Below are 26,751 nucleotides of genomic sequence, written 5' to 3'. Positions count from 1 at the left end.
CTAATAACATGAATACATCTAGTAAGGTAGGTTTTTCCCCCCTTCCAATGTCCTTTTGCCTTTTTGGTCACCTATTTTAAAATGAAGGGTATAGTGTATATATGTAAATTTCAGATTTTTTAATTATTGTCAGAGCCTTTACAAAAATCAATCTTAAATTTTGTATAAACTTTTTATTTAATAGGTAGATATGTATTTCTGTCTCAGATGGTGGATTAATAGATTAATAGATCCTCAATGTGAGGCCTGTGAGAAACTTAAGCAAATTTCAAATAAAAGTTCTTAAGAGACATGACAACTATGTTTTTAACTATAACTCTTATGAACTCAGTTTTTCTTCTTTTTGAACATAAAATATGATTTTCATAGTGTTTTTTGGAGAGTCTTAACCAATATGTCACTGGGAAACAATGTCAGAGGGGAAATTGGGCAAGGGTATTTAATTACCTACATTGGGTTTTTCTTGAAAAAGTTACAGTTCCTGCTGGCACTGGATTTTAAGTTTTCCATAAAACTTAAGATGTTTGAAGTATAGGCATTTGTATACTTGAATGTATGCTACATTAATAAATGCAGGTGGTCTTGAAAGTTAAATACAATTTCTTTTGAAATTTAGAGTAAAAAGTAACATCTCAATTATGTGAGATGATTCAGTTCCTTGACATTTTAAGAAATGGTCAGTTGCATTGAATAAACTCAACTACTCCCCTTGCCCTTCTTTTTTCTTTAGCTCTGTTAGAGGCCAGGGGTCTTCCTCCTCACCTGTTTGGTCCTCTTGGTCCTCGGATGTCACAACTTTTCCATAGAACAATTGGAAGCGGAGCTAGTAAGTGAATATTTAAAAAAAATTTTTCTCCCTTGAAACCCCTTAATTGTTATTCTTAGTGTTACTGATATTTATGAACTTTTAACCTGTTTTTAAGTAGAATTTGTGTATGTTTTCACCTTATATTCAACATCTATTTTGTACTTTTTATTTTTGATTAATGAACTACGGTTGTTTTTTTTTAAGCTTAGTATTTGTAGCAATTTTTTGTTCTATTTTGATTGAACTATAGAATGGTAAACTATTTACTGGCAGTTAGCTGGTTATATGGTTTCATAGATTTATACCTCAATTCTAGTAACAATTTCTAGTAAACTGTCATTACCAATTTGTTTTTTTTTATCCTAGGGATTTTATATGATTGATACACCAGTATCAATTTTATCTAAAATTAAACTTGATTTCTAACAGGTAATCATTACATTAGCCTCCTAAAAATTTACATTATTTTATTTTTTTTGTGGTGGCCCTAGGGCTTTGAACTCAGTGTCTGGTGTGCAGCCTTGAGGTCCCCCCCAAGGCTACTTCTAGCTTTTTTTTTTTTTTGGTGGCTCATTGGAGATAAGTTTCACAGGCTTTCCTTCCTAGGTTGGTTTTGAACTCAGAGCTTAGCCTTTCTGAGTAGCCAACACTACAGGCCTGAGCCTGTAATAGTAATATTTGGCAAGGAAATAAAAAGATTTGTTTTGTTGATGCTGTCCTAAATAAATCTTAGATAACATGAAAAATCAACTTTTTTTCTTCTCATTTTTTGGTGGTACAGGACATTGAGCTATGCTTCCAGTTCACCTGTTGTTTTTAATCTAATAGTTATATGAGTTGTACAGTTTATCATACGTATATATACGTATTATATATTCAATGAATCTTTAATCAGATGCATTGAATGATGATCTTTTTCTTTCCCCTCCTCAAATCATACCACTTTTTATTTCATTTCTTTTGAGAAAATATCTTACCATGTAGCCTGAGAGCTTACCTTAAACATTGGATCCTCCTTCTTGTCCTTCCTGTGTGTTGTGATTACAGGTGTGTGCCATTACTCCTTGAATTGATTATTTAGTGCCATATACTAGATGTTGGGATTGTACTGAATCACAAATAGGATAAGTAGCAACATAGAGTATTCTATATTAAAATTTAAATTTTACAAGGAAAGGGAAACAAAGTAGAATAAAGGTTGTAAGTTGATTTAAGGTGGGAGACGGATAGACTGGTTTGAGAAATCCTGAGACCTTTAAGATTTTTATAGAGATAAAAAAGTGGGGTTAGGAAACCAGGCATGCATAGAGGTCCCATTGAAAGAATATGTGCCATACCTGAGATGGAAGAAACTGCATGAGAAAGTAAAAGGAAAATGGTAGATGAAACTGAAGAGATGCAGTATTTATCAGACCATGGAGGCTTTGGCAGTTGCATCACACATGTAGGAAATCAGGAGCTATTCCAACTTAAAAAAGAGGAATGAGACTGGTTGTGAAAATATAAGATAAAATTACTTAACAGTTTGATAACCCACACAAACCCACCAACAGTTAATCCATAACAGTTGGTATCTCATTTATATTGTCAACCATTCTCCATACTCTCTTAAGACTTTTTGAGAAGGGTCTCTGGCTTGCAACTGCTGGTTGGCTGCCCCTCCCGCCCCTTCTTTCTTCCCTTCCTCCCTTCTCAGCCTGGTGCTATGCCAGGGCTCCCTCTGCTCAAGGCTAATCCTCCACCACTTGAGCCAAAGTGCTACTTCTAGCTATTTCTGTAATTAATTGGAGATGAGAATCACACAGAGTTGAGTTTGAACCACAATCCGAGCATCTAAGTCTCCTGAGTAGCTATGATTACAGGCATGAGAGACTGGTGACCCTTTTGCTTTAACCTTTGAGTATAGTGTTTGTTTGTTTGTTTTTGCCAGTCCTGGGCTTGAGCTCAGGGCTTGAGCACTGTCCCTGGACTTTCTCAAGGCTAGAGCTCTACCACTTGAGCCTCAGCACCATTTCCAGCTTTTTTTCTATGTATGTGGTACCAAGGAATCAAACCCCCAGGTCTTCATGCATGCTAGGCAAGCACGCTACCACTAGGCCAAACTCCCAGCCCTGAGTATAGTTTTTACAAGTGTGCACCACCACTATTATCAGCTAAAGATTATTTTTAAGCCAATCTAGATACCATTTCAACTTCATATATTTAACTATAAAAATGAAAAGAATGTTTCCTGGTATTAGTTCAATTTATATAGTCCCATGCTTTTAAATCTTTAAGGCTGAGAGTGTAGCGTAGTGGTAGAGTCCTTGCGTAGCATATTCAAAGCCCTGAGTTTGAATCCTCAGTACCACACAACAGAAAAAGCCAGAAGTGATACAGTGGCTCAAGTGGTAGAGCGCTAGCCTTCAGAAACCTCAAGGACAGTGCCCAAAGCCTGAGTTAAAGCCCCATGACCAACCAAAAAAAAAAGAAAACAAAAAAAAGTGATGTACTTCTTCCTTGTATCTGCAACATCCTAGGTTCAACAAATGTCTATTTTATATCTAATAACTTAGAGATTTTTATCCATATCACACCTTTATTGATTTGAAATAAATCCCAGATAAATGTGAACCTTTCACCACGATACTCAAAATGTTTGTGCTGCTTTCGCACGTGCACACGCACACGCACGCACACACACACACACACACACACACAGGCACACACAGGCACAACACACAGTAGTTCCAGTGGGTTTTTTAAAACTTTAATTTGTTGCTTTTTTCCATGGAGAGAAAAGGGAATTCAAAAGTACTCTGTTTTTGCCAGAGTGGTATGGTGGCTCACACCTGTAATCCTAGCTACTCAGGAGGCTGACATCTGAGAATCTTGGTTCAAAGCCAGCCCTGGCACTAAGGTCTGAGAGACTCTTATCTCCAGTTAACCACCAGAAAACCAGAAGTAGTGCTGTGGCTCAAGGGGCAGAGTAGTTGCCTTGAGCCAAAGAGCTCAGGAACAGCGAATAGGCCCAGAGTTCAAGCCCCACAATTGACACCCCCCCTCCCCCCACTCCGAAAAAGTACTTTGTTTTTGTGTTGAGAATGATAAGCTGGGTTCAAGTTGCTCACAACTGTAATCCTAGCTAGTAAGGAGACCAAGGGTCAAGGTTTGAGGTTTTGAAGACATACTGGTTAGAAAGTTTATGAGACTCTCATTTCCAAAATAACCAGCAAAAATCCAAGCTGGAGGTAGGGCTTTAGTAGAGCAAAAGCCAAGCAAGTCTGAAGTCTTGAGTTCACAAACTGGTAGGAGAGGTAGAGATGATGGGGTCAAGGGTGGGGGAGTGATAGTTTCAGTCAACAAACCTGAAACTCAATGTCAAGGTAACAAGGGTTATATTCTCAGCATCCACTTTTTTTTTCTTTTTCTTTTTTTGTGGGTCACAGGGCTTGAGCACTGTCCCTATACGCTTGAGCTCTAGGCTACCGCCCTATCCATGGGCCTGGGTGTTGTCCCTGAGCTCTTCAGCTCAAGGCAACCACTCTACCCTCGAGCCAAGCCCCACTTCTCGTTTTCTAGAGGTTAATTGGAGATAAGGGTCTCATGTTCTTTTTGTGCCCTGGCTGGCTTTGAACCATGGTCCTCAGATCTCAGCCTCCTGAGTAACAAGGATTATAGGCGTGAACCACCATGCCAGGCCTACTGTAAAGTTTTATAGTTCATTTTTTTTACTCTACATTATATATATAATTGTATTTGCTTACTCTTCTTTCCTGTATTTGTTGTCATGTATTCTATTTTTGGAGAAGCCACTTTTTTTTTTTTTTAAATTGGTTGTGGGACTTTAACTGTGGGCCTAGGCTCTCTGTCCCTGAGCTCTTCAGCCCAAGGCTATTGCCCTAGCCCTTGAGCTACAGCGCCACTTTCAAGTATTGTATTTTCTATTAGCCTCTTGTATATATCTTTAAACATCTTTATATATATGTATGCATGTGTATGTATGATGTATGTGTGCATATGTGTGTTCTTGAAAGATTTTAATACGTGTGGTTGATTTATTATTGTCTACCTTAATTCTTTCTCATACCTCAAACTGCAAAGAAATCTTGAAATTGTTTAACTTCTGCCAACTTTTATGTCATTATCTATTGATTTATATATTTAATAACTTAAGCCATTTATATCATTTCATGTTTGCATTTATTTGCCTATTCCATTAATTGTTTACTGAAGTTCTTTAAAGAATTGTTTTTCTGTAGCCTGAAGAACATTTTAATATATTGTAAATAATGCTTTCAATATCAGTCTTACCACTTCCCTTGTCTGAATGAAAGCATAGAGTTATAAGTATTTAACTTTACATTAATTTCTGGCAAAAGGCAGATTCCCTATATGTACTTAGGAAAATCCTGGATTCCTTATTGAAACTGCTTAAAGCTGGGTGCTGGTGGGCTTTTACCTGTAATCCTAACTACTTAGAAGCCCGAAAGCTAAGGATCACCATTCAAAGCTAGCTCAGGCAGCAAAGTCTGTGATACTCCTATCTCCAATTAACCACTAGAAAACCCAGAAGTTGAGCTATGGCTCAAAGTAGTAGAGTTCTAGCCTTAAACAAAATTGCTTGGGAATAGCACCCACACCCTGAGTTCAAGCCCCATGACCAACCAAAAAGCAAACACTAGAAGACCCATAAAGTACTTAAATGTGCCCTGATTTTTCCCTCCCTCCCTCCTTGGAATGTTCCCTCCTTCCCTCCTTCTTGGAGTATTCCTTTCTTGTTAATTTTTCTGTAACTCCCTTAAATTTTCCCTGGGCTAACTTGAACCTACAAAGTGGAGATGGGGCATAATCTTCACTTGAACTATATCTGTTGGTTGAGCTCATTCCTTTGTGCCATGGTGGTAATTGGAATACTTTCTTTTTTTTTGTCCAGTTCTGCCTGGGCTTGTGCTCAGAGCCTGAGCACTATCCTTGGAATTTCTCAATCGAAAGCTCTGTCACTTGAGCCTCAGCATCACTTTGGGTTTTTTCTATGTATGTGGTACTGAGGAATTGAACCCGGGTCTTTGTGCATGCTAGGCAAGCACTCTACCACTAGACCAAATTCCCGGCCCTGGAATACTAATTTTAAAAGCAATATTCTGAGATAATACTGCATGGGCATTTCTTTATTTGTTGCCCAGGAAATCTGGGATTTCAGTTTAGCCTATCAGTTTATTGGTACAGTATATCTTGATCAGTGTTTTCCCTTCCATTATATGTTCAAATGTTCATTCCATCTATCCTCTCTTTATGATTCTGAGAACTTGTTGCTTACTTTAAAATACCCTGCTGATGAGTTTTTGGTTGTTTTATTTAATTCTAGGTATTTGGACATTTTGTAGATTACAGTTTTATTGATATCCCTTTTTTGTCCTTGAAAAATCTTCCGCTTATACTTTTCTATCTGTAATTGTGCAAATAGTTATACATTTAATGTGCTAATCAGCTATGCAGTGCATATGTTAATTCTATAGGAATTGGTCTGTTTTGGTCATCTGTTACTTTCGTTTTCAAAAGCTAATTTTTAACCTTTGTGTATCATATGATAGCTTCTGCCAGTGTTTTCTTCCTTTTCTCTATTTAAACATAAAGGTTCAGTAACAGCTTGAGCTTACCTGACCAGTTTTGAAATTTTGTTGTGACTCATTTCATCTCTGGCTCAACCCTGTCTGGTTCTGTCAGAATTTAGATTGATACTGACTTTTCAAATCTCTCTATTTATCCTTGAGTGATGATGTAGATTTGAAATGTGACAGACATCTTGTGGTCTGGGTACTACCTGTTGTGTATATATTTGAAGCAGACCTTGCCTTTTAAACTGTGTCTACAGGCTACTTAGGCATGGTGGCTCACATCTGTAATTGTAACTACTTTGGAGGCTGAGATCAAGGGGATCACAGTTTAAAGATTGTTAAAGTTTACAAGCCCCTATCACAACCATTGAACACCTGGGCATGTTAACAGACTACTACCCCCCAACTACATAGAATATGGAAATAGGAGGGTCACCAACCAGGACAAGAAACAAGACCCAATCAATAGAAAAAAAAATTAATAAAGGACTTGGAGGTATGACTCAAATTCCTATAAGTTCAAAGCCCTGAGATCAAACCATAATACTACAAACAAGGGGGCAGAATTGCACAGTTCCAGAACACAGCAAGTATCTGGTGGCCAGTTCAGTTCTATTAGCTTCTGTGACAGAAATCAAAACTCAGGGAACAGATCCGACCATTTCCATAGGCACAGTGTAATTTCACTTAAATAAAAATTATCTGTGAACTGAGAGTGACGGTTGCATTTTGGAGTGGATAAAAAATGTTAAAGGTGATATTTTATAAAATAAACTAAATGAAGGTTTTAGTGTCCATAAAATTTCATTACATTATAGTACATTTATATTGTCTATGGCTGCTTTTGACTTCCAGTATCAGTTGACTAGCTGCAGTTAAGAGGTCATATAACAACATTCCAAATAATTACTAGTTCCATTTTGATAGAAAATACTGCTTTCTAGTTTCTAATTGACAATGGTGTTTCTTAAAGTTCAGTTTGTGGCTCTTAAGATCTTTATACAGAAACTCTTAGGAAAACAATAATAGGAGGCCAGGTGCTGGTGGCTCAGATCTGTAATCCTAGCTACTCATGATGCTGAGATCTGAAGATTATGGCACAAAGCAAGCCCAGGAAAGTCTTTTGAGACTCTTACCTCCAGGTAACCTCCAGAAAACTGGAAGTGGGTCTGTGACTCAAAGTGGTGTAGGGCAATAGTCTTGAGCAAAAGAGCTCAAGGACTGTACCCAGGCCTTGAGATCAAGTCTCACAACTGAAAAAATAGTAGCCATGGGAAGCGATGGGGGAGGGAAATGGGGACAAAAACATGAGAAAGGAGTATCAGTGTGTGTAAAGTAATGTACCTTTTATCTGGCAAATATAACTGTAACCCTTCTATTAATTACAATAAAAATATTTTTTAATGGCAAAAAAAATAAAACCTCAAAGTCCAAGAAACGTTAAAAAAAATAGTAGCTATTATTGAGGTACTGCTGGTGCATTAGCAAGAATCAAAGCAGTGACACCAGACTCTTCTAGCAGTCATTGAATTTATCAGTGCTATATTGCATATATTGGCTTAGCTTTTCTTCTAGTAAAAATAATTCAGTTTTGCTTGATAAGACAAATTTTGTAAACTTTGGTTCTCTTAATAATCTTACTCTCAAAATGGGGTTCTTTTTTTGACACACTTTTTCTCAAGTAACATCATAACACTATGGAGAACAGAAGTGAGTACTCAGCTGCACACTGCCCTTCCCCACCCCCTCTTTGGTGCTGTAATTGATCCCAGGGTTGTTTACATGCTAGACAAGTGATTTTAACTAAATAACAGTTTTTCCAAGATGACTTTAATTACATAAAACAGTAAGATTCTTTGTCACCATATGGTTAAATTACTCTAATTTTTTTCTTTGAAAGTAGTCTTTTTTTCCCAAGAAAAACTTTGTGTGTATTAATATGTAATAAGTAAATTGACTTTATTTTCTATTTTAATTTCAAACATTTAAAAATATCAATAGATATAACCCATGTAATGAAAAATGATCTGGGTTTCCTCATGAATTTTTTTTTTTCCTTTCCAGTGCTGGGGATTGAATCCAGGGTCTCGCACATGCTAGGCAAGTGCTGTACCACTGATCTACACCCTTTCCCTGCCATTAATTTTTACAAGTATAAAAAAGGTTCTAAATGTAACATCTACTGATTAAAGACATGGATTTCTTCACATATCAGGGAATACAGTATATTATGATTTTGGCTTTTTCATGTTTTCAAGTGGCAGAAATTATTTTTACGATGTTCCAGAGTATTGGTCGTGATGATTATTTTGTTAGAGAGGTTCATATACTTAGAATTGCCAAGCCTAATATTTATGAATGGTCCACTGCATAGCATATATATTTTTTCTTTTTAGGTGATTGTTCTTTTAAGACATGGTGTGAGCAGTTTAATCCTTTTAAAAGGAATCTAAAGGGAAAAAAAAATTAAGCTCTTTTCTCACTACTCTTCCTCAATATTTATTTTTAAATTGTTTAAATATAAGAATGATATCCTTGGTTGGAAATGGATAAGCCTTAGTTTTTAATTAAATCTGGTATTGAGTTGAATGTGATTTGCACTGTTTTGGGAAAGGTCTTTTAAGTACTCTAAAGGATAAATAGTAACTCATTTTGTGGCTCAAGTGGTAGAGTGTCTGCCTAGCAAGCAAAAAGCCCTGAGTTGAAATCTTAATGCTGCCAAAAAAAAATGTTCAGTGTTTCAAAAGAAAAGGCAGCAGAAATTTTGGAATTCATCAGTTAAGATCTTCACTAATGGAATAGAAGATTTCATCATGGGGGCTGGGACATGGCCTAGGGGTAGAGTGCTTGCCTAGTATTGATGAAGCCCTGGGTTCAATTCCCTGGCACCACATACGTAGACAAAGCCGGAAGTGGTGCTGTGGTTCTAGTGGTAGAACACTACTATTGAGAAAGCCCGACAGTGTTCAGGCCCCCAAGTTCAAGTCCCAGGGCTCCCCACCCCTCAAAAAAAAAAAAAAAGATTTTGTCATGTGTCCTATGGAAGACTATCCTCTTCAGTAGATGAACAAAACTTAATTACAATGAGAAACATGGGTTTTCATATAAATCCTACACTGGCTGAAACTGTTCCCAAACATATATCCAACTGCTATGTATTTTAATACTTAATAATGTAGAACTGGACCAACCAAATATACGAACAGTAATTTGAAAAGATGTAAGAAGAAAAAAGCACTTGAAAGTGATATCTTGTACAGATTTGAATTTGTACATTAATTGAATTGTTTCAAGTAGGAAAGTGAAAAATGGAAACATTTGTAGACTTCATTTATTTGTTTGGAGTGCTGATGAGTGAATTCTGGGTTTCATACATGCTAGGCAAGTTTTTATCAGTAGCCCTACACTTTTGTTTAGTGCTTTCTTCAGTTAATGAGTTCTTTGTGAAGTGGAGTTATCAGTGTTTTATAGTTGTTTGTATAATGGAATTGAATCTTTAGAGTCCCCTGTCTACATTAAATGAAAGGAGATGTAAAAACTATTTACTGTTTTTACAGAATATTTCATTATTTTTACATGTTTTGTTAGATGCATTGTTCCATTTTTATTTCTGCTTTCTAGTACTTCCATCGCATTTATTTTGATGCATATATTTAGAGAAGAGTAACATTTTCTTTGAAGTCATTTAATAAGATCTGTTCTTAACAGAAAGTTTTTAATTCATTATGTACATTCATTAAAAGCATGTACTTCCCTATTAGGCTTATGATTATTTTATGGTTTTGCTGTGAAAAATCAATAAGGTTCTTACCTGAAAAAGTAGAAATAAATGAGAGGAGGTTAAAACAGAGCTGATCCAGCTACTTTGATTTTCCTTTGAATATGTCACTAGCATGTTTTGACTCTAGCATAAACCTACTCTTTGAGTTCTACCTTGTACCATGCAATATTTTTAAAAAAAAAAAATAACTGATTTCTTTCCTCTGAAGGTTCAAAGGCCCAGCAGCTTCTGCAAGGACTGCAAGCCAGTGATGAGAGTCAACAGCTTCAGGCAGTCATTGAGATGTGTCAGCTATTAGTTATGGGAAATGAGGAGACTCTGGGAGGTTTTCCAGTCAAGAGTGTTGTTCCAGCTTTGGTAAATATACAACTTCCTTGTCTTTTGCTGGTCAAGGGCTTGAACTCAGGAGGTAAACACTATCCCTGAGATTTTTTTGACTTTTTCTTTTTTCATGTCTTAACTTTTTGATACTTAATTGGAGATAAGGATATTTTTCTTGAATTTTCAAGCATGATAGAATTAAAAGATGCATGTATACCCAGTGTTCCAACTTCATTTATATCAAAGCATGCTATAAGAGAATTAGAAGTAACAAGACAAGATGAGTGTTTGGGTTGGTGTGTATTTTATGCTTATCAATATTGTGAGTGTTAGTGATTGTAACTGGTAGTAATCACTTTTCTTGTGGCGCTAGATATTTTTAAATATTTTTCTATTGTGTAATATGGCATATAATTCTATTAAGATGCCTATATAGATGATTTTGCTAATACAGGGGAATGGAACCCAGTGACTCATTTCTACCCCTCCCCCCATAGTTCATAAATTTGATATATTTTTCATGTATATTACTTGAATTTTGATACTTATTAATTTTAAATTTTAAGTTGTTAAGCTTATAGTGTTACTTTGGTTTTTACTGTTAACCACCAACCTTTTTTGGTACTAGTGTCAAGAAATTTACTATGAGTTATGTTTATGCATATACAATAATGCTGACAGAAAATGAAATTTCAGTTCATACATGAGATTGTCTTTCAATCTCATCAGCTAATGGAAAGGTGATTTTTGAGGAGAGAGCCAAGCAAAAAGACAACAAATATGAGAGATAATCATCATTTTGTCTGTTCTTGGATTTACTTGGCTCTGGCAGGGGTTTGGTAAAGATCTGTTTTCTGCCATTTCGATCTCTAGATAATAAAGGCCAGTTCTTAAATCTTATCAGTACTATTCTAGTAAATGCTTGTATGTAGCTTTCTGAATTAGTCTTTGTACTATTGTACTTTGCCTATGCTGGTATGCTCAATAGCTGATGTCTACAATCTGAGTTAAAATTTACTTTCATTGATTTTTATTAAAAAGCAATGTTGAAATGCTATTTTATTAAAAGTAGTTAGAAATGTTGACACATAGCTTACTTACTTTTGCTCATTAAATTGAAGTACAGTAACTTTGGTAAGTCAAATTAAAATTTTGGGATGAGGGATAAGGGGAAATCTAAGGCGATCCTTCCCAGATAGGGCTTTAGAAGGTCCATTAAAGCCAGGCACTAGTGGCTTATACCTGGAAATCCTGAGAAACTTTTGAGAGAACTTGAGATTTGAGAATTTCAATTTGAAACCTTCCTGGGCAGCTAAGGTCCATGAGACTCAAGTTATCTCAAGTTGAACAGCAAAGTAGAACTTTGGCCTTTGGCTAGCTGTGGTAGAGCTCTGTCCTGGAGGGGAAAAAGGTAAAGGACAGCAACTAGTACCAGCACGCACACACGCGCGCACGCACCTCTACCTATATATGCACATTCCCCACCAAAAAAAGGGGTTTCATTCAGTCTTTTTATTAGGGACTTTAACTCCTTTTTTGGTAGTGTAACAACTTTAAAATTTAGACTAAATGTTTTTTTTTGTTTTTTTTTTTTCATTATTTTTTTGTGGGTCATGGGGCTGGGCCCTGTCCCTGAGCCTCAGCTCTAGGCTACCACCTTACCCCTGGACCTGGGCATTGTCCCTGAGTTCTTCAGTTCAAGGCTGCACTCCTACCCTTGAGGCCAGCCTCACTTCCCGTTTTTCTAGAGGTTAATTGAAGATGAAGCTCATTTTGTGCCCGGGCTAGCTTTGAACTACGGTCTTCGGATCTCAGCCTCCTAGAATTACAGGCCTGAGCCACTGTACCTGGCTTTAGACTAAATATCTTAAGAGGATTGTTATAGCTAAATTACACTTATTTCTGAGGTAAAGGATGTGTGCTTTATGTTTAAAAAAACATTGTCTCTGTGGAACTTCAATATATGGCATGCCTCAGACCTAAGAAGCATGCCATATCTGCCTAGAATTTCTGATAAGTTTTTATAGTCTGGCATTTAATTGAAAGCTGTTTAACTGTTGAATTTTTCTGTATTTTAAGTTTTTTGGTGAATAACGGTGTATACCATCTTTCCCTAAGGAGAAAATTCAGTCCCTTCAGTAGGGCATAGTATATGCTGCTAGCAGTTTTGCATTCACTCACTTAAATAGCTCTGATGGGCCAGGAGTTTGGCCTAGTGGTAGAGTGCTTGCCTAGCACACACAAAGACCCCGGGTTTGAATCCTCGGTACCATATACATAGAAAAAAGCCAAAAGTAGTGCTGTGGCTCAAGTGGTGGAGCTGTGGCCTTGAGAAAACCCAAGGACAGTGCTCAGGCCCTGAGTTCAAGCCCAGGACTGGCAAAAAAAAAAAAAATAGCTCTGAACTCTACCTAATGCCTTTTCTACACAAAAAGGTAGTATTAAATCAGTATTTAGATTCATTGATTTCATGTTGAAATTTTATATTCAGGTTGAAATTTTGTATTAAGCTGGCTTTTTAATGAATAATTGGCTCTTGATGTGATTGATGTCATGTTACATTACTACATGCTTTGCAGCTTAATTAAATGGTGTTTATAGATTGGGAGCAGGGTATTGTCTATAGGATTGTCACTTATGTTCCTGTTCTATACTGTCAGTTGTTAACTTAGCAAATAATCATATATTACTGGTCCTATACATTTATATGTTGAATATTTGTTAGCACTGGTCAGTCCTCAGTGATAATGCTAATTGATTCTGAGTTGGAGGTTGGGACTACGAAAATGTCTGCTTGTAAGCACTGTGAAGGGTTTCATTTTTGACCTGTGTTATGAGGTGATGATTAATAATCTAACAGTACATATTTCTAAGTAAGAGCTACTTCATATAATGAGTGCTATTCTAATCATTGCTTTTGTATGTTTGCTAGGTTTTATTTTAATGTTAAATTTTGTGCGGTACAAGTCTTCTCTAATATTTTGTACCTCAGTTTGACTGGAAAAAGATTTATAGAACTTTTTACTCAGAGTATACCTTCTAATACTTTATGTTTTTAACAGATAACATTGCTACAAATGGAACATAATTTTGATATTGTAAGTATACACTATATTTCAAAACACTCTAAATTTTTAGCTTGAGCTTTTATTGAGAAAAGTGTCTTTGTTTTCTAGATGAACCATGCTTGCCGAGCCTTAACATATATGATGGAAGCACTTCCTCGATCATCTGCTGTCGTAGTAGATGCTATTCCAGTCTTTTTAGAAAAGGTTGGCTTGCTTTTGCCCCATTCTTTAGAAATACATATGTTCGGTCAAATTTAGAACTTACTGTTTTCCAGTTGTAATTTACCTAACATTTTTTTCAACTCGGGATTTCTGAATTATTTTGCATTCATCAGACCAGTAGGTTAAAGGTGAAGCTAATCATTTATGAAATCTGTTTTTTTTTTTACTGTAATAATATTTCAGAGAACAACTTCAGTTTTTGGTTTAAAAATCTAATTTCTAAGCCAGAGCGGTTGCTCACACCTATTTTCCTAGCTACTCAGGAGGGTGAGTTCTGAGGATCAAGGTTCAAAGCCAGCCCAGCATAAAAGGACCTGAGACTATTATCTCCAATCTACCGCCAGAAAATGGGAAGTGGGGCGTAGCTCAAGGGTAAGTGGTAGACTTGAGCTGAAGTGCACAGGGACAACACCCAGGCCTAAAAAAAAAGTAAATATCAGTGATTATAGCTTATTACTACTTTCAATTACCAGCAGAAAAAGTTGAGACAAAAGTACCTTGATCATTTTTATGGACTGTTTTCCTTTTTAGTGTACTATTATAAAACTATGAACTATTTGATAAATGTGAAATACTATACAGGAGTTAAAACCAAATTTAACATTTTTTTTTATCGGTGGTTCTATATTAAACTTGGAGCCATTGTTCATTCAGTCAGGCATGTACTGCTTAAACCTAGCCCCCAACCTTTTTTGTGGGGTTGGGTCAGTCTTGGGGCTTGAACTCTAGATCTGGGCACTGTCCCTGAGCTCTTAAAGGCTAGCACTCTACCAGTTGATCCACAGTGCCACTTCCAGTTTTCTAGTGGTTAATTGGAGATGTTTCATGGACTTCAGTGCCTGAACTGGCTTTGAACTGTGATCCTCAGATCTCAGCCTCCTGAGTAACTAGGACTACATTGTGCCCAGCTTGAACTTAAATCTTAACCTTTAGTCACCCATTTATATGTTCCTAGCTGCAAGTTATTCAGTGCATTGACGTGGCAGAGCAGGCGTTGACTGCCTTGGAGATGTTGTCACGGAGACACAGCAAAGCTATTCTACAGGCGGTGAGTATTGTTAGTGCAGAACCATATTTACTATTGGATTTCAGATTCACATAGTTTCTTAATTGTAATCTCTCTAAAATTCACATATTTCCAAAGAGATGTGCTATACATACTAGTTTGTGTTTGTCCATCCTACCAACTTGAACTTGAGCCACAGCTCACTTTCAGCTTTTTTGATAGTTGTTTGGAGCTAAGAGTCTCACAACTTTCCTAGGGGGGGTAGTTTTGAGCTGTGATACTCAGATTGCAGTCTGAGGATTTACAGGCATGAGCCACTGGTACCTGGCTTTGTTTTGCCTTTTTTGTATGTGTGCTGGTACTATGTCTTGAACTTCATGCCTCGTTAGTAGCCAAAATTTTATTCATGAACACTAGCACCCTACTCTTAATTTTGGATTATATTATTCATAAAATATTTTCCATCACCGTAATATAAGGTTTTCTGCATTTCAGGGTGGTTTGGCAGACTGCTTGCTATATCTCGAATTCTTCAGCATAAATGCCCAAAGAAACGCATTAGCAATTGCTGCCAATTGTTGCCAGAGTATCACACCAGATGAATTTCATTTTGTAGCAGATTCCCTTCCATTGCTCACTCAAAGGCTAACTCATCAGGTAAAATATGAATCTTTTTTATGTTGTGCAAAGAAGTTTGGGAGTGAGGGGAGAGAAATGTGGACCACGGCATTTGAAAGGATATCAATGTTTGTGAAGTAATACACCTTCTCTCTGGTGAATATAATGTAACCCTTCTATTAATTACAATTACAGTAAAAAATATATGGAAAAGAAGTTTGAATTTCAGCTAGTGTCCATGAAGGTCGTAAATCTAATTGGATGTATATAACTCGGAGTATTTTCTGATTATAATACCATATTAAGTTATTTAAAAATAGTGGCCTAGGTATTAAAAACTTGGATTTGAGCAATTGAACATTAATTTACACTTTTAGTATCCTTACTTTAACATAAAGGATAAATTTGTTACTGTAGCATGGGTTTTTACTCTGTGATTTAGTCAGAATTCCCTTTTGGAATACTTACTCTTCTTGAATGCCATCGGGAAAGTAGACAAGAACAGAAGGATTGGGGTTATAATCAAAAGAGAGATAAGACTCAAATAGAAATGAAAGATACACTGCATTGTCTGTGGCTGGAGGAGAGCAAGAGCAGTTTTGTTAAAGGTAGAATGAACAGACTGTTACTACACTGAATTTGAAAGAAGACAGATTATAGATGAAACTTGAAGGTTACACAGAAAGTAGATTTTCTTTTAGAATAATATCCTATGGTTTTTTTTTTATTGTTAATGCATAGTTTCAGAAATCCTGTTGTTTTGGTTTTTTTTGTTTTTTTTTTTTTTTTTTTTTTTTTTTTTTTTTTTTTTTTTTTTTTTTTTGCCAGTTTTGGGCTTGAGCTCAGGGCTTGAGCATTGTCCTTGGACTTTCTCAAGTCTAGAGCTCTACCACTTGAGCCTCAGCACCACTTCCGGCTTTTTTCTATGTATGTGGTACCAAGGAATCGAACCTGGGTCTTCATGCATGGTAGGCAAACACTTTAACCACTAGGTCAAACTCCCGGCCCAGAAATCCTGGTTTTTAAGGAAAACTTTATACTTAAATTCTTAGAAAAATTAGATAACATAAAATATTAAATAGGGATTTATATAGCTATATATCATCTGGGAGTATTTGCCTCTAAACTGATAAGAGTAGTACTTTTTTTCTTTGTTCCTTAGAAAGTAATTCAATGACATAATTTCTCTTAGGCTAGAAGTTTATTCTCTATCATGAGTTGATACCTTAACTTAGAAATGAGACATACGAGGCAGGAAAATTAAATAATTGATAACTGCTTTGTTTTCTGTATTACAGAGTAGCAAAGGCTGGGGTGTTTTCAACTGAATTCTCTTTTGAGAACTATTTTAAATTTTATATAAGCAATCACTCCTAATTTAGGGAAAACATAAGGTGAGCTAAAAGACAAGTTGAAGCCACTAAAAAGTTCTTTCCTTTATGAAAATCAGTGCAAATGATTTGTTTCTGTAGTGAATAGCAAATTACTTTTTTGTTTTGGTGCAAGTTCTGAGCTTGAACTTGGAGCCTGGGCGCTGTCATTGAGCTTTTATGCTCAAGGCTGACATTCTGCCACTTGAACCACAACTTCACTTCTTGCCTTTTGGTGGTTAATAAGAGATCAGAGTATCATGGGTTTTCCTGCTTTTGCTGTCTTCAAACCTCTATCCTCATATATTAACCTCCTGAGAAGCTAGGATTACAGGTGTGAACCACTGGTCCCCAGCAACAAATTACTTTTTGTGTGTGTATAAATGTGGGCATGTACACTGCTCTTAGGCTTGAACTTAGTCTGGGTACAGTGTCTGAGTTTTTTGTGCTCAAGGCTAGTATTCTACCACTTGAGGCACAGTGTTGCTTCTGGCTTTTTGGTGGTTAATAGGAAATGAGGTATCTCATGGACTTCCTTCCATCTTGGCTGCCTTTGATCTGTGATCCACAGATTTCAGTGTCCTGAGTACTACGATGATTTAGTACAATTACAGATTTGTGGCAGCAAGTTAATTTTATACCAAATCTTTTCTAATTTCAGATTATTTTTATGACGGCTGTATTTATTATATGTACTTATTTTAACAGTAATGCCTGTATCTCTTAGATCTCACAATTTATGGCTACTCGAGTCCTTGTTCACCTGTCTGGTTCACATGCTTAACTGTTCCTACTTTTTTTTGTGGGTCATGGAGCTTGAACTCTGCCTGGCTGCCCTACTCTCGAGCCAAACCCCATTTCCCATTTTCTAGAGGTTAATTGGAGATAAAAGTCTCAGGTCTTTCTGTGCCCTGGCTGGCATTGAACCTTGATCCTCAGATCTCAGCCTCTTGAACTGTTACTACTTTTTAAATATGTAAATATTTAAGCTACTTTTAAAATATATAAATATAAACATTTCTCTGGAATATTGACTTTATTAGCACACATTAATTTACAAGAGGAACTTTCATTGTGATATTTCCACACATGTACAAATGAAAGGGAAAGTAGGATCTTCATATTTTGTTTAGTATAATTTAAGTGTTCTTAAGTATAACTTGATTAATATTCATTTTTTCTTTATATTTGCTTTTTATTAGGACGGTTTGCTTCCAGTATGATTCTCTTGGTTCTGAAATATGTTACTTGATTGTACCATACCTAGATTCAATTTTATTTTCAGAGCTTGTATCTACTAATTAAGGTTGCCTTAAAGAATTTGGGGTTAAGAAAAAAATAATTGTGGTATTTGCTAGTGAAATTGCTTTATATTTAATACATTTCCTCTTTTTTAATTATAGGACAAGAAGTCAGTTGAAAGCACTTGCCTTTGTTTTGCACGTCTAGTCGACAACTTTCAACATGAGGAGGTAAGCATTTTATCTATGATACTGTATAAAAGCTGTTGAATTGTCAAATCACAATATAATGACTTCTTTTTCTTGTATTCACGAAGAACTTACTGCAGCAGGTTGCCTCCAAAGATTTACTTACAAATGTTCAACAACTGTTAGTAGTGACTCCACCGATCTTAAGTTCTGGGATGTTCATAATGGTTGTTCGGATGTTTTCTCTGATGTGTTCCAACTGTCCAACACTAGCTGTTCAACTAATGAAACAAAGTAAGTGCTATTTTACTATTGTAGTTTAAGCAGGAAAAGTGACTTGGTCTTGAGTAGTAAGTCAACCTTTATAAGTAGACGAGATTATTCAGTAACAAGAACAATGTTAGCTTAGGTATGTAGCAGTGTGATAAAGGCTTAACTAACATACACGAGGTCCTGTTTGTGATCCCAACCACTGTGGAAAAATGAGTGTGCAGTGTTGTGTTTGAACAGTTTAATATTCCTAACATGATTCTGTGGCTCATGATACAAGATAATTGATTTCTATACAATATTACGTAATGATTCTCATTGGAGTCACACTAACAGCTACTTCTCTTTGAAGTCTGTCCAATTTCTAGTATGTTTGCTGCTTTTAAAAAGGTTGAGCTTAAATATACTTGTAAATGTTTCTGATACTTGTTAATTTTCAAGCCTTTCTTCAGGTGATAAAAAATTTATTGCAGGGGCTTGGAGTTGGGCACCTAGTAGTAGAGTGCTTGCCTAGCACACGTGAAGACCTAGGTTCAATTTCTGGGTACCACATACATAGAAAAAAGCTGGAAGTAGGTCACATGGTAAAACGCTAACCTTGAGGAAAGCCCAAGGATAGCATTCAGGCCCTGAAATCAAGCCCCAGCACTCCTCCCCCCCACCCCCAAAATTATTGCATTACAGTTGCATTTGAACATTTCTAAGTGTGAAATCTACTTAGGACTATAAATGTGATAAATTTAAGTCATATGACCTTAGAGCTTCAGAAAAGGTCTGTTTTATTTCTAGTAGAGGTGTTAATCATATTCGAAGCAATTATAATTCTGATTAATTTTATACCTATGGTCCTAAAGTTTAAAGAAGTCATAAAGTTAACCAAAGACTGTGCCTTTTTAGGAGATACAAAATTTTTTAATCACTCTGTGAACATGTGTAATTTTAAAAATACACGTATACCACAGGCAGCAAGATTGAGCTTTAGTCTAAAGGGTTGTACAATAGAATGAGGAATCCCGCGGAGACTAGGAGATCCCCCCATTCAGTATCAGTGCATCAGAATTGTTTGCATGAAGATTACTTTATAAATTGATGCCTTTTGTGAATGAACACTTGTTCCAATTAGGTTGACATGTAAACCTAGAAAACGAGTTGCTGTTCAGTGATGCACTGAACCGTTGTCCCTAATTATATATCTTGAATGGAAGACAAGTACATAAATATATTGGAATGACAGCATGTGGAATGTGCTTTTTGTATACTCAAGGAAAGTATTGTAAGATTCTTGAGATCTAATGAGTGAGATCGAAGTGATTATGATTAGGCTTACTGAACAAAGTTCATACTCAGTTGAAGTTATTAGTGAGAAGTCTTAAAATGGACATTAATTTCTCCTTAAGTTTTTGTTTTGTTTTTGCTCTTATTGAGTTGAGCTCCTCATCCTCTTGCTCACTTGCTTGCTTAGTTTAGTCCCTGCCACTTAAAACATACCTTTAATCCTGCACTTTTGCTGGCAATTTTTGCATGTGTGCTGGTTCTGGTACTTGAACTCAGTATCTGGGTGTTTTCCCTAAGCTTTTTTGCTCAAGGCTAGCATTCTACCAATTGAACCACAGCATTACTTCCATCTTTTTGGGTAGTTTATTGAATATAAGAGCCTCACAAACTTTTGTTGCACCAGCTCCCTTCAAACCCTGATTCTTTGATCTCAGCCTCTTTTAAGTTGCTAGGATTATAGGCGTGAGCCATATGCATCTGGCTCTCCTTAGTGGGGTTTTTTTGGTTTGTTTTTGGTCAATCCTGGAGCTTGATCTCAGAGCCTGGGCATGGTTATTGAATACCTTTGCTCTAGGCTAGTGCTCCACCACTGAACCATAGGGCCACTTCTGGCCTTTCCTAGGTATGTGGTACCCAGCAATTGAACTCAGGGCTTCATGCAAGCTAGGCAGACACTGTCACTAGACCATGTTCCTGGTTAATTACTGTTAGTTTGGATATTTACTTTAACTTCCACTTTCTGTTGTCTTGTAAGAGAATAATTTTAATAACTTAATGCTAGGGAACATTTTTCTCTTGAATTATGCACTACAAACTCATAGGCTTTTGGATTTTTTATTGTTGTTGGCTTTACAGACATTGCAGAAACGCTTCACTTTCTTCTGTGTGGTGCCTCCAATGGAAGTTGTCAGGAACAGATTGATCTTGTTCCACGAAGTCCTCAAGAGCTATATGAATTGACATCTCTGATTTGGTAAGAATAATTAACTGGTTTGAAATCACTTCGTTGATTTAATATTTAATGGTCAGAAATTACTTACTAAAAGAATTACACTTTTATTTTCAGTGAACTTATGCCATGTTTACCCAAAGAAGGCATTTTTGCAGTTGATACCATGTTGAAGAAAGGAAATGCACAAAACACAGATGGCGCAATATGGCAGTGGCGTGATGATCGGGGCCTCTGGCATCCCTACAACAGGATTGACAGCCGGATCATTGAGGTAGTAGTTTCATTGTACCACTTAAATATTTTATTTGGATGGAGAGCTATTATAGACAGGGATGGAATGGGGAGGTGGATGTATTTCAGTGTGCTCAATTTTTAAATTAACACAAGATTTTCTCATTTTGTCTCCTGAGAACAAGGTTCTCATTTCTGTTCAGGTCAGAAAACATGATGTTCTAGTCCTGCTTCTGCTGCTAACTACCTGATTGACTTAGAGCAAGTAATTTAAGTTCTTTGTTCTATGGTTTCCTCATTCCCGAAAGGAAACATTAGAGGAATTTGACCTCTTCTTCTAACACATGCCAATCTTAATTTTAGTTGAAAAGAATCTGCCTCTGTCAAAAAGCAGTTTACATACATGTCAGTAAGAGTAAAAACATGAAATCAAGTAATTGTGGGTGAATGATAAAGTTTGATTCATAAATAGGTTTGCTATAATTTAATATATAATAATTATTATTAAAGTTATTATACAGAGAAATTACTGTTTATAAGTTAGGTAATGACTACAATTCTTTATGACAGTCTTACTCCCCTCTTCCTTCACTCCTCCCCTCACCCATAATTTGTTTTTTTATTTTTAAAATGTGATGTACAGAGGGGTTACTGTCTTATAAGTCAGGTAATGAGCAATGTCTTTGTTTTTGAGCAATGCCATCCCTTTTGTCACTTTCACCCAGTTTTCTCTTCCCATCTGACCTACAATTTGTATAGTTTATTTTCTATATCTACAGAGTACCACAGCAGCATTTGTTCACCTTTTGCCCCTTCATTTCTGTGTTTCTCCCTATTCCCCACCAAAGACATAAATAGGGAAAAAAAATGAGCAAAAACAGACAATGCCATCTTTACCTACCTACAACAAGGATAACTTTTTTTTTTTTTTTTTTTTTGCCATTTCTGGGACTTGATCTCAGAGCCTGGCCACTGTCCTTGGGTTTTCTCCAGGCTAGAGCTATACTACTTGAGCCACAGTGCCATTTCCGGCCTTTTCTGTGTACTGAGGAATTGAATCCAGGGCTTCCTGTGTGCTAGGTGCACACTCTACCACACTTCCAGCCACCAGTAGGTGTAAACCTTAAAGCCAAATAAAGACCATTTTGTACAAAAATAGGTTAATCTTTGGGGAATTTGGCAAAATAAAAGAAAAGGTCAGTTATACAAAATGAACAAAGTATTCTCCCTAACTTACAAAGTGTGGAGTTACTTCAGATCCTGTATATCATTTGCAAACATCACCAATGCATAAAAGACCTATAATCTTTTTTTTGTTTGTTTTTTGTTTTTTTTGCCAGTCCTGGGCTTAAGCTCAGGGCCTGAGGACTGTCCTTGGATTTTTCTCAAGGCTAGAACTCTACCACTTGAGCCTCAGCACCACTTCTGGCTTTTTCTAAGTATGTGGTACCAAGGAATCGAACCCGGGTCTTTGTGCATGCTAGGCAAGCACTCTACCACTAGGCCAAACTCCCGGCCCCAAGACTTATAATCTTAAATATATTTTCTAGTTTCATCCTATGATTTTTTTTGCTTGGTATGATCTTTATGTTGTATATATTATTCATAATGGCTTTTCCGCATTTAGATATACGCTGGATGTTTGAATTTTCTTAGAGCATCATATCTTACATTGCTGTTCTCTCCTCCTTCTTCCTCCTGCCTTTTTATTTTTGCCAATCCTGGAACTTGAACTCAGGGCTCAGGGCCCCATGCACTGTCCCTGAGCTTTTGTATTCAAGGCTAGCAGTCTACTACTTGAACCACAGCTCTATTTGTGCTTAGTTGGAAATAAGGAACTTTCCTGATTGAGCTAGCTCCAAACTGAGATCCTCAGATGTCAGCCTCCTGAATAGCTAGCATTACAAGCATGAGCCACCAGTGCCCTGCCATTGTTTAATAAAGTGGTACTAAACTAGTTTGTAAAAGTACATTTGTGTAAAATATTTTTAAACTGACTTGTTAAAATTGAATTATTATGAAGAACTCTTACTTTCAGGACCACCTTGCTTTTATGAGGATGTTAGCATTTGATGTGTGTAGTGTTCGTTGTTAGCCTTAGTATATTAAGTGTGACTATACCCACTAATGGTCTTAATCTCCAACTTTAATTCTATCTGTACTATTAGGTGTGCTTTTGTATTTCCTGAGAGACTCCATTTAGTCTAGGAGGCTCTCAGTGTAAATTGGCTTTTTAACAAAAGTGAGTATTCTCTAGCAAGCATAATCCCCTGAGTTCTAGCCTCAGTTGCTCCCCTCCCCAAAAGAATTATTTTGTAACTTTATTTAAAAAACAAAACACTATCTTATTATGTAGTTACCTTGGAACTTATAATCCTTCTGCCTGGGCTCCTGAGAGCTGTAATTCTTAGACATGCCCTTCCATACCTGCCATATTCTGTGATTTCTCGGGACTCGATAGGGCAGTGTCAGTATAATGCCTACTTTTACACCTTCATGATTAATCTTAGTGTTAGTTTTATTAACTTTAGAGTAGCTAACTTTTGGTATTTTATCTTTGTTTTACTTAAAGATAATTTTACATCTTATTTTGTTTATAAGGGTACCTTGGTGGATGCTAGGAATCTTGTTATTTAAATACTGTTTCTAAGCATTAAAACATTTAAGACTGGCTAACAATTTTTTTCCCTCTCAGCAATATCTTTAAAAGTGCCTTAAGTAAGATAAATGGTGTCTTCATATGTGACTGGGTATTTCATCAGAATTTTAATTGTATTTTTTTTTGAGGGTGCCTGATAGGGTCTTATGTATATAATCTTGTTGAAAATTGTTTCTTGAATTGAGTTTTTGTTGTTGTTGTTGTTGTTTTTGTTTTTGCCAGTCCTGGGGCTTGAACTCAGGGCCTGAGCACTGTCCTTGGGCTTTCTCAAGGCTAGAGCTCTACCACGTGAGCCACAGCACCACTTCCGGCCTTTTCTGTGTATGTGGTACCAAGGATTTGAACCCCGAACTTCATGCATGCTAGGCAAGCACTCTACCACTAGGCCAAACTCCAGCCCTTGAATTGAGTTTGTATGTGAACTATTTATGATAGAATGTGTAGAGGGTCCCCAGTGTGTCTTAAGGTAATGAATTTCTCCCATGTTTATATTCAAGGTTTCTCTCTCTTTGCTCTCAGGCAGCCCATCAGGTCGGTGAGGATGAGATAAGCTTGTCCACTCTGGGACGAGTTTATACTATTGATTTTAATTCTATGCAGCAAATCAATGAGGACACGGGGACAGCACGTGCCATTCAGAGAAAACCTAACCCCTTAGCCAATACTAACACTAGTAAGTATCTTTTGGGTTAAAAACACTCTTGCTGTTCAAATACTTTCTATTTTATTTTCATTATCATAATTTGTTCTTTAGGTATGCTTGGGAAGTTGAAAATAGTTGCATAACAGTAATTTGTGCTTTTTTTTTTAAAGGATCATTTGCATTAATCGATATATATGGATCTATTTACCTATCTATCTATAACTAGTATCTTTCCCAAGATTTACCACCCAAAGTGATGCCCAGTTATATGCCCCTGCTCTATCTTAGATCCATCCACCCACTAGATTTGATTAGTTCTTTCCAACTGTTTCCAGTTCTGTATTTTTGGTGGTATTAGAGTTTGAATGTAGGGCCTTACGCTTTCTCTATCCTTTGACCATATGTTATCCCTGCTGTGATTGGTAATTTTGGACACAGGCTAATAGATTTTTTTGCTTGGGTTGGCTTCGAACTGCAACCTTTCTAATGGACCAGATAGTAATATAGCTTAGAGCATATGTTTCTTTATGTCCCACTGTCACAGTAACTCAGCAAGTAAGCAAATACATATGACTATATTCTAATAATTTATTTAGAAAATGAAGGTGGCAGCTTGGATTGGGTTTGTATACCTTGAGATTGCTAACTCTGTTATAACTCTCATCAGTTACCATTTAGTGTATGTATGTATGTATACACACACACACACACACTAGAGCAAAGTTTATCTGTTTAGCCTACCTTTTAGTAATACTGTCCTCTTCTTGAAATCTGCCTACTTTCATTCATTTATTCAGTTTTATTTCTCAGGTTTAAACTCAGTCTCCCGTATCAGGCAAGCACTTGCCTTTAAGCATCACACTATCTTTTATGCTTTACTTATTTTTCATGTAGGATCTCATGTCCCCACCTTTCCCATTCTCTCTTGTACAGGCCTCTGTGCATCTGTCATTAAAGACCATGCCACCACTTTATTCTTTGAGAGTAGAGTATTATTTTATCTTTAATTTTATTGTCAGGGTGATACATAGATTATAGTTACATTCATAAAGTAGTGAATACTTTATTTCTTGATAGGATACTCTTATTTTTAAATAGTTTATGAAGTCTGTTTTTTTTTTTTCCAGGTGGATATTCAGAGTTAAAGAAGGATGATGCTCGAGCACAGCTTATGAAAGAGGATCCAGAACTGGCTAAGTCTTTTATTAAGACATTGTTTGGTGTTCTTTATGAAGTCTATAGTTCCTCAGCAGGACCTGCGGTCAGACATAAGTGCCTTAGAGCAATTCTTAGGATAATTTATTTTGCGGATGCCGAACTTCTGAAAGATGTTCTGAAAAATCATGCTGTTTCAAGGTATGTTGATAAAAACACTAAAAGCACTATGTAAATTAAAGTTTCTGAAGTTATTTTAGGAATCTACAAAAATTTTTTGGAGTTTTTGTTTCTGGTCTTATTTTTATGAGCAATACAGAAGTTGAGAATTTAAGGAAAAATTTTTGCAAAAAGTACTATGTGCTTTCATTAAACATAATGACCTAATTTAGTGAAAGTTTTATATACAAATAATTTCTTTTTTAGTCACATTGCATCCATGCTATCAAGCCAAGACCTGAAGATAGTAGTTGGAGCACTTCAGATGGCAGAAATCTTAATGCAGAAGTTACCTGACATTTTTAGTGTATACTTCAGAAGAGAAGGTAATGTCATTCATGAAAATAAATTGTTTACTTAGTCAATATGCTACTACAATCCAAAAATTTTTTAAATAAAACAAAAAACTATTTTTCAGTACATTTACATGCCATAACAGCATGTATAGGGCCAGGAATTTGGCCTAGTGGTGTAGAGTGCTTGCCTAGCATGCATGAAGACCCAGTTTCGACTCCTCTGTACCACATACATAGAAAAAAGAGCCAAGAGTAGTGCTGTGGCTCAAGCAGTGAAGCTCTACCCCTGAGAAAGTCCAAGGAAAGGGCTCAGACCTTGAGCCCAAGCGTAGGACTGGCAAAAAAAAAAACAAACAAAAACCAGCGTGTACAGAATTTTTTGTTACTGTTTTTTTTGGGGGGGTGGGGGGTCAATTCAACTCTGGGCCTGGACACTTTCCCTGAGCTCTTCACCTCAAGGATAGAGCTCTACCACTTGGAGCCACAGCACCACATCTGTCTTCTGGTGTTAATTGGAGATAAAAGTCTGACGGACTTTGGTGCTCACACTGGCTTTGAACTGATACTCAGATCTCAGCCTTGAAGTAGCTAGGATTACAGGTGTAAAGCCACTGGTGCCCAGCTGAGAATGTTTTTAAATATATATGAAAATATGTTATTGTGTGAAATTCACTTGTCCACCAGTGAATCCTAGTTAGTGACATTTCTGTATATACTCAATTGCATAATCAATCATACTTTTAAAATACAGGCAATATATGGTCATCTAGAAAGGCTGCCTCAGAAGATGCTACTTTGTTTCCCTCACATATTTATATAGCATATACATT

The 26,751-nt window shown here is 36.5% G+C and overlaps 1 protein-coding gene across 31 annotated transcripts in view; it reads left to right on the top strand.

Annotated features, from left to right (window-relative positions):
• The window catches only part of Trip12 (thyroid hormone receptor interactor 12), a 135,656-nt gene that overhangs the window by 67,798 nt on the left and 41,107 nt on the right, over positions 1-26,751 (top strand). For 15 of the 31 annotated variants that reach the window (XM_090354963.1, XM_090354966.1, XM_090354965.1 and 12 more), the window contains 14 exons: positions 731-826; positions 8,470-8,505; positions 10,395-10,543; positions 13,570-13,605; positions 13,684-13,779; positions 14,753-14,845; positions 15,299-15,460; positions 18,195-18,263; positions 18,350-18,515; positions 20,622-20,739; positions 20,833-20,992; positions 24,128-24,281; positions 25,379-25,607; positions 25,833-25,951. In XM_090354963.1, coding sequence (XP_090211089.1) covers positions 731-826; positions 8,470-8,505; positions 10,395-10,543; positions 13,570-13,605; positions 13,684-13,779; positions 14,753-14,845; positions 15,299-15,460; positions 18,195-18,263; positions 18,350-18,515; positions 20,622-20,739; positions 20,833-20,992; positions 24,128-24,281; positions 25,379-25,607; positions 25,833-25,951 — 1,683 coding nt within the window. The remainder of the gene's footprint in view (positions 1-730; positions 827-8,469; positions 8,506-10,394; positions 10,544-13,569; positions 13,606-13,683; positions 13,780-14,752; positions 14,846-15,298; positions 15,461-18,194; positions 18,264-18,349; positions 18,516-20,621; positions 20,740-20,832; positions 20,993-24,127; positions 24,282-25,378; positions 25,608-25,832; positions 25,952-26,751) is intronic. The other 16 variants (XM_090354988.1, XM_090354987.1, XM_090354979.1 and 13 more) reach the window with 7 other exon arrangements.

The sequence above is a fragment of the Megascapheus bottae genome, chromosome 21 (assembly GCF_031878675.1).
Source record: "Megascapheus bottae isolate mThoBot1 chromosome 21, mThoBot2.hap1, whole genome shotgun sequence".
In the NCBI taxonomy this organism is placed as follows: domain Eukaryota; kingdom Metazoa; phylum Chordata; class Mammalia; order Rodentia; family Geomyidae; genus Megascapheus; species Megascapheus bottae.
Note: the sequence above shows the minus strand (reverse complement) of the source record. Positions and strands in the feature narration are given on the sequence as shown.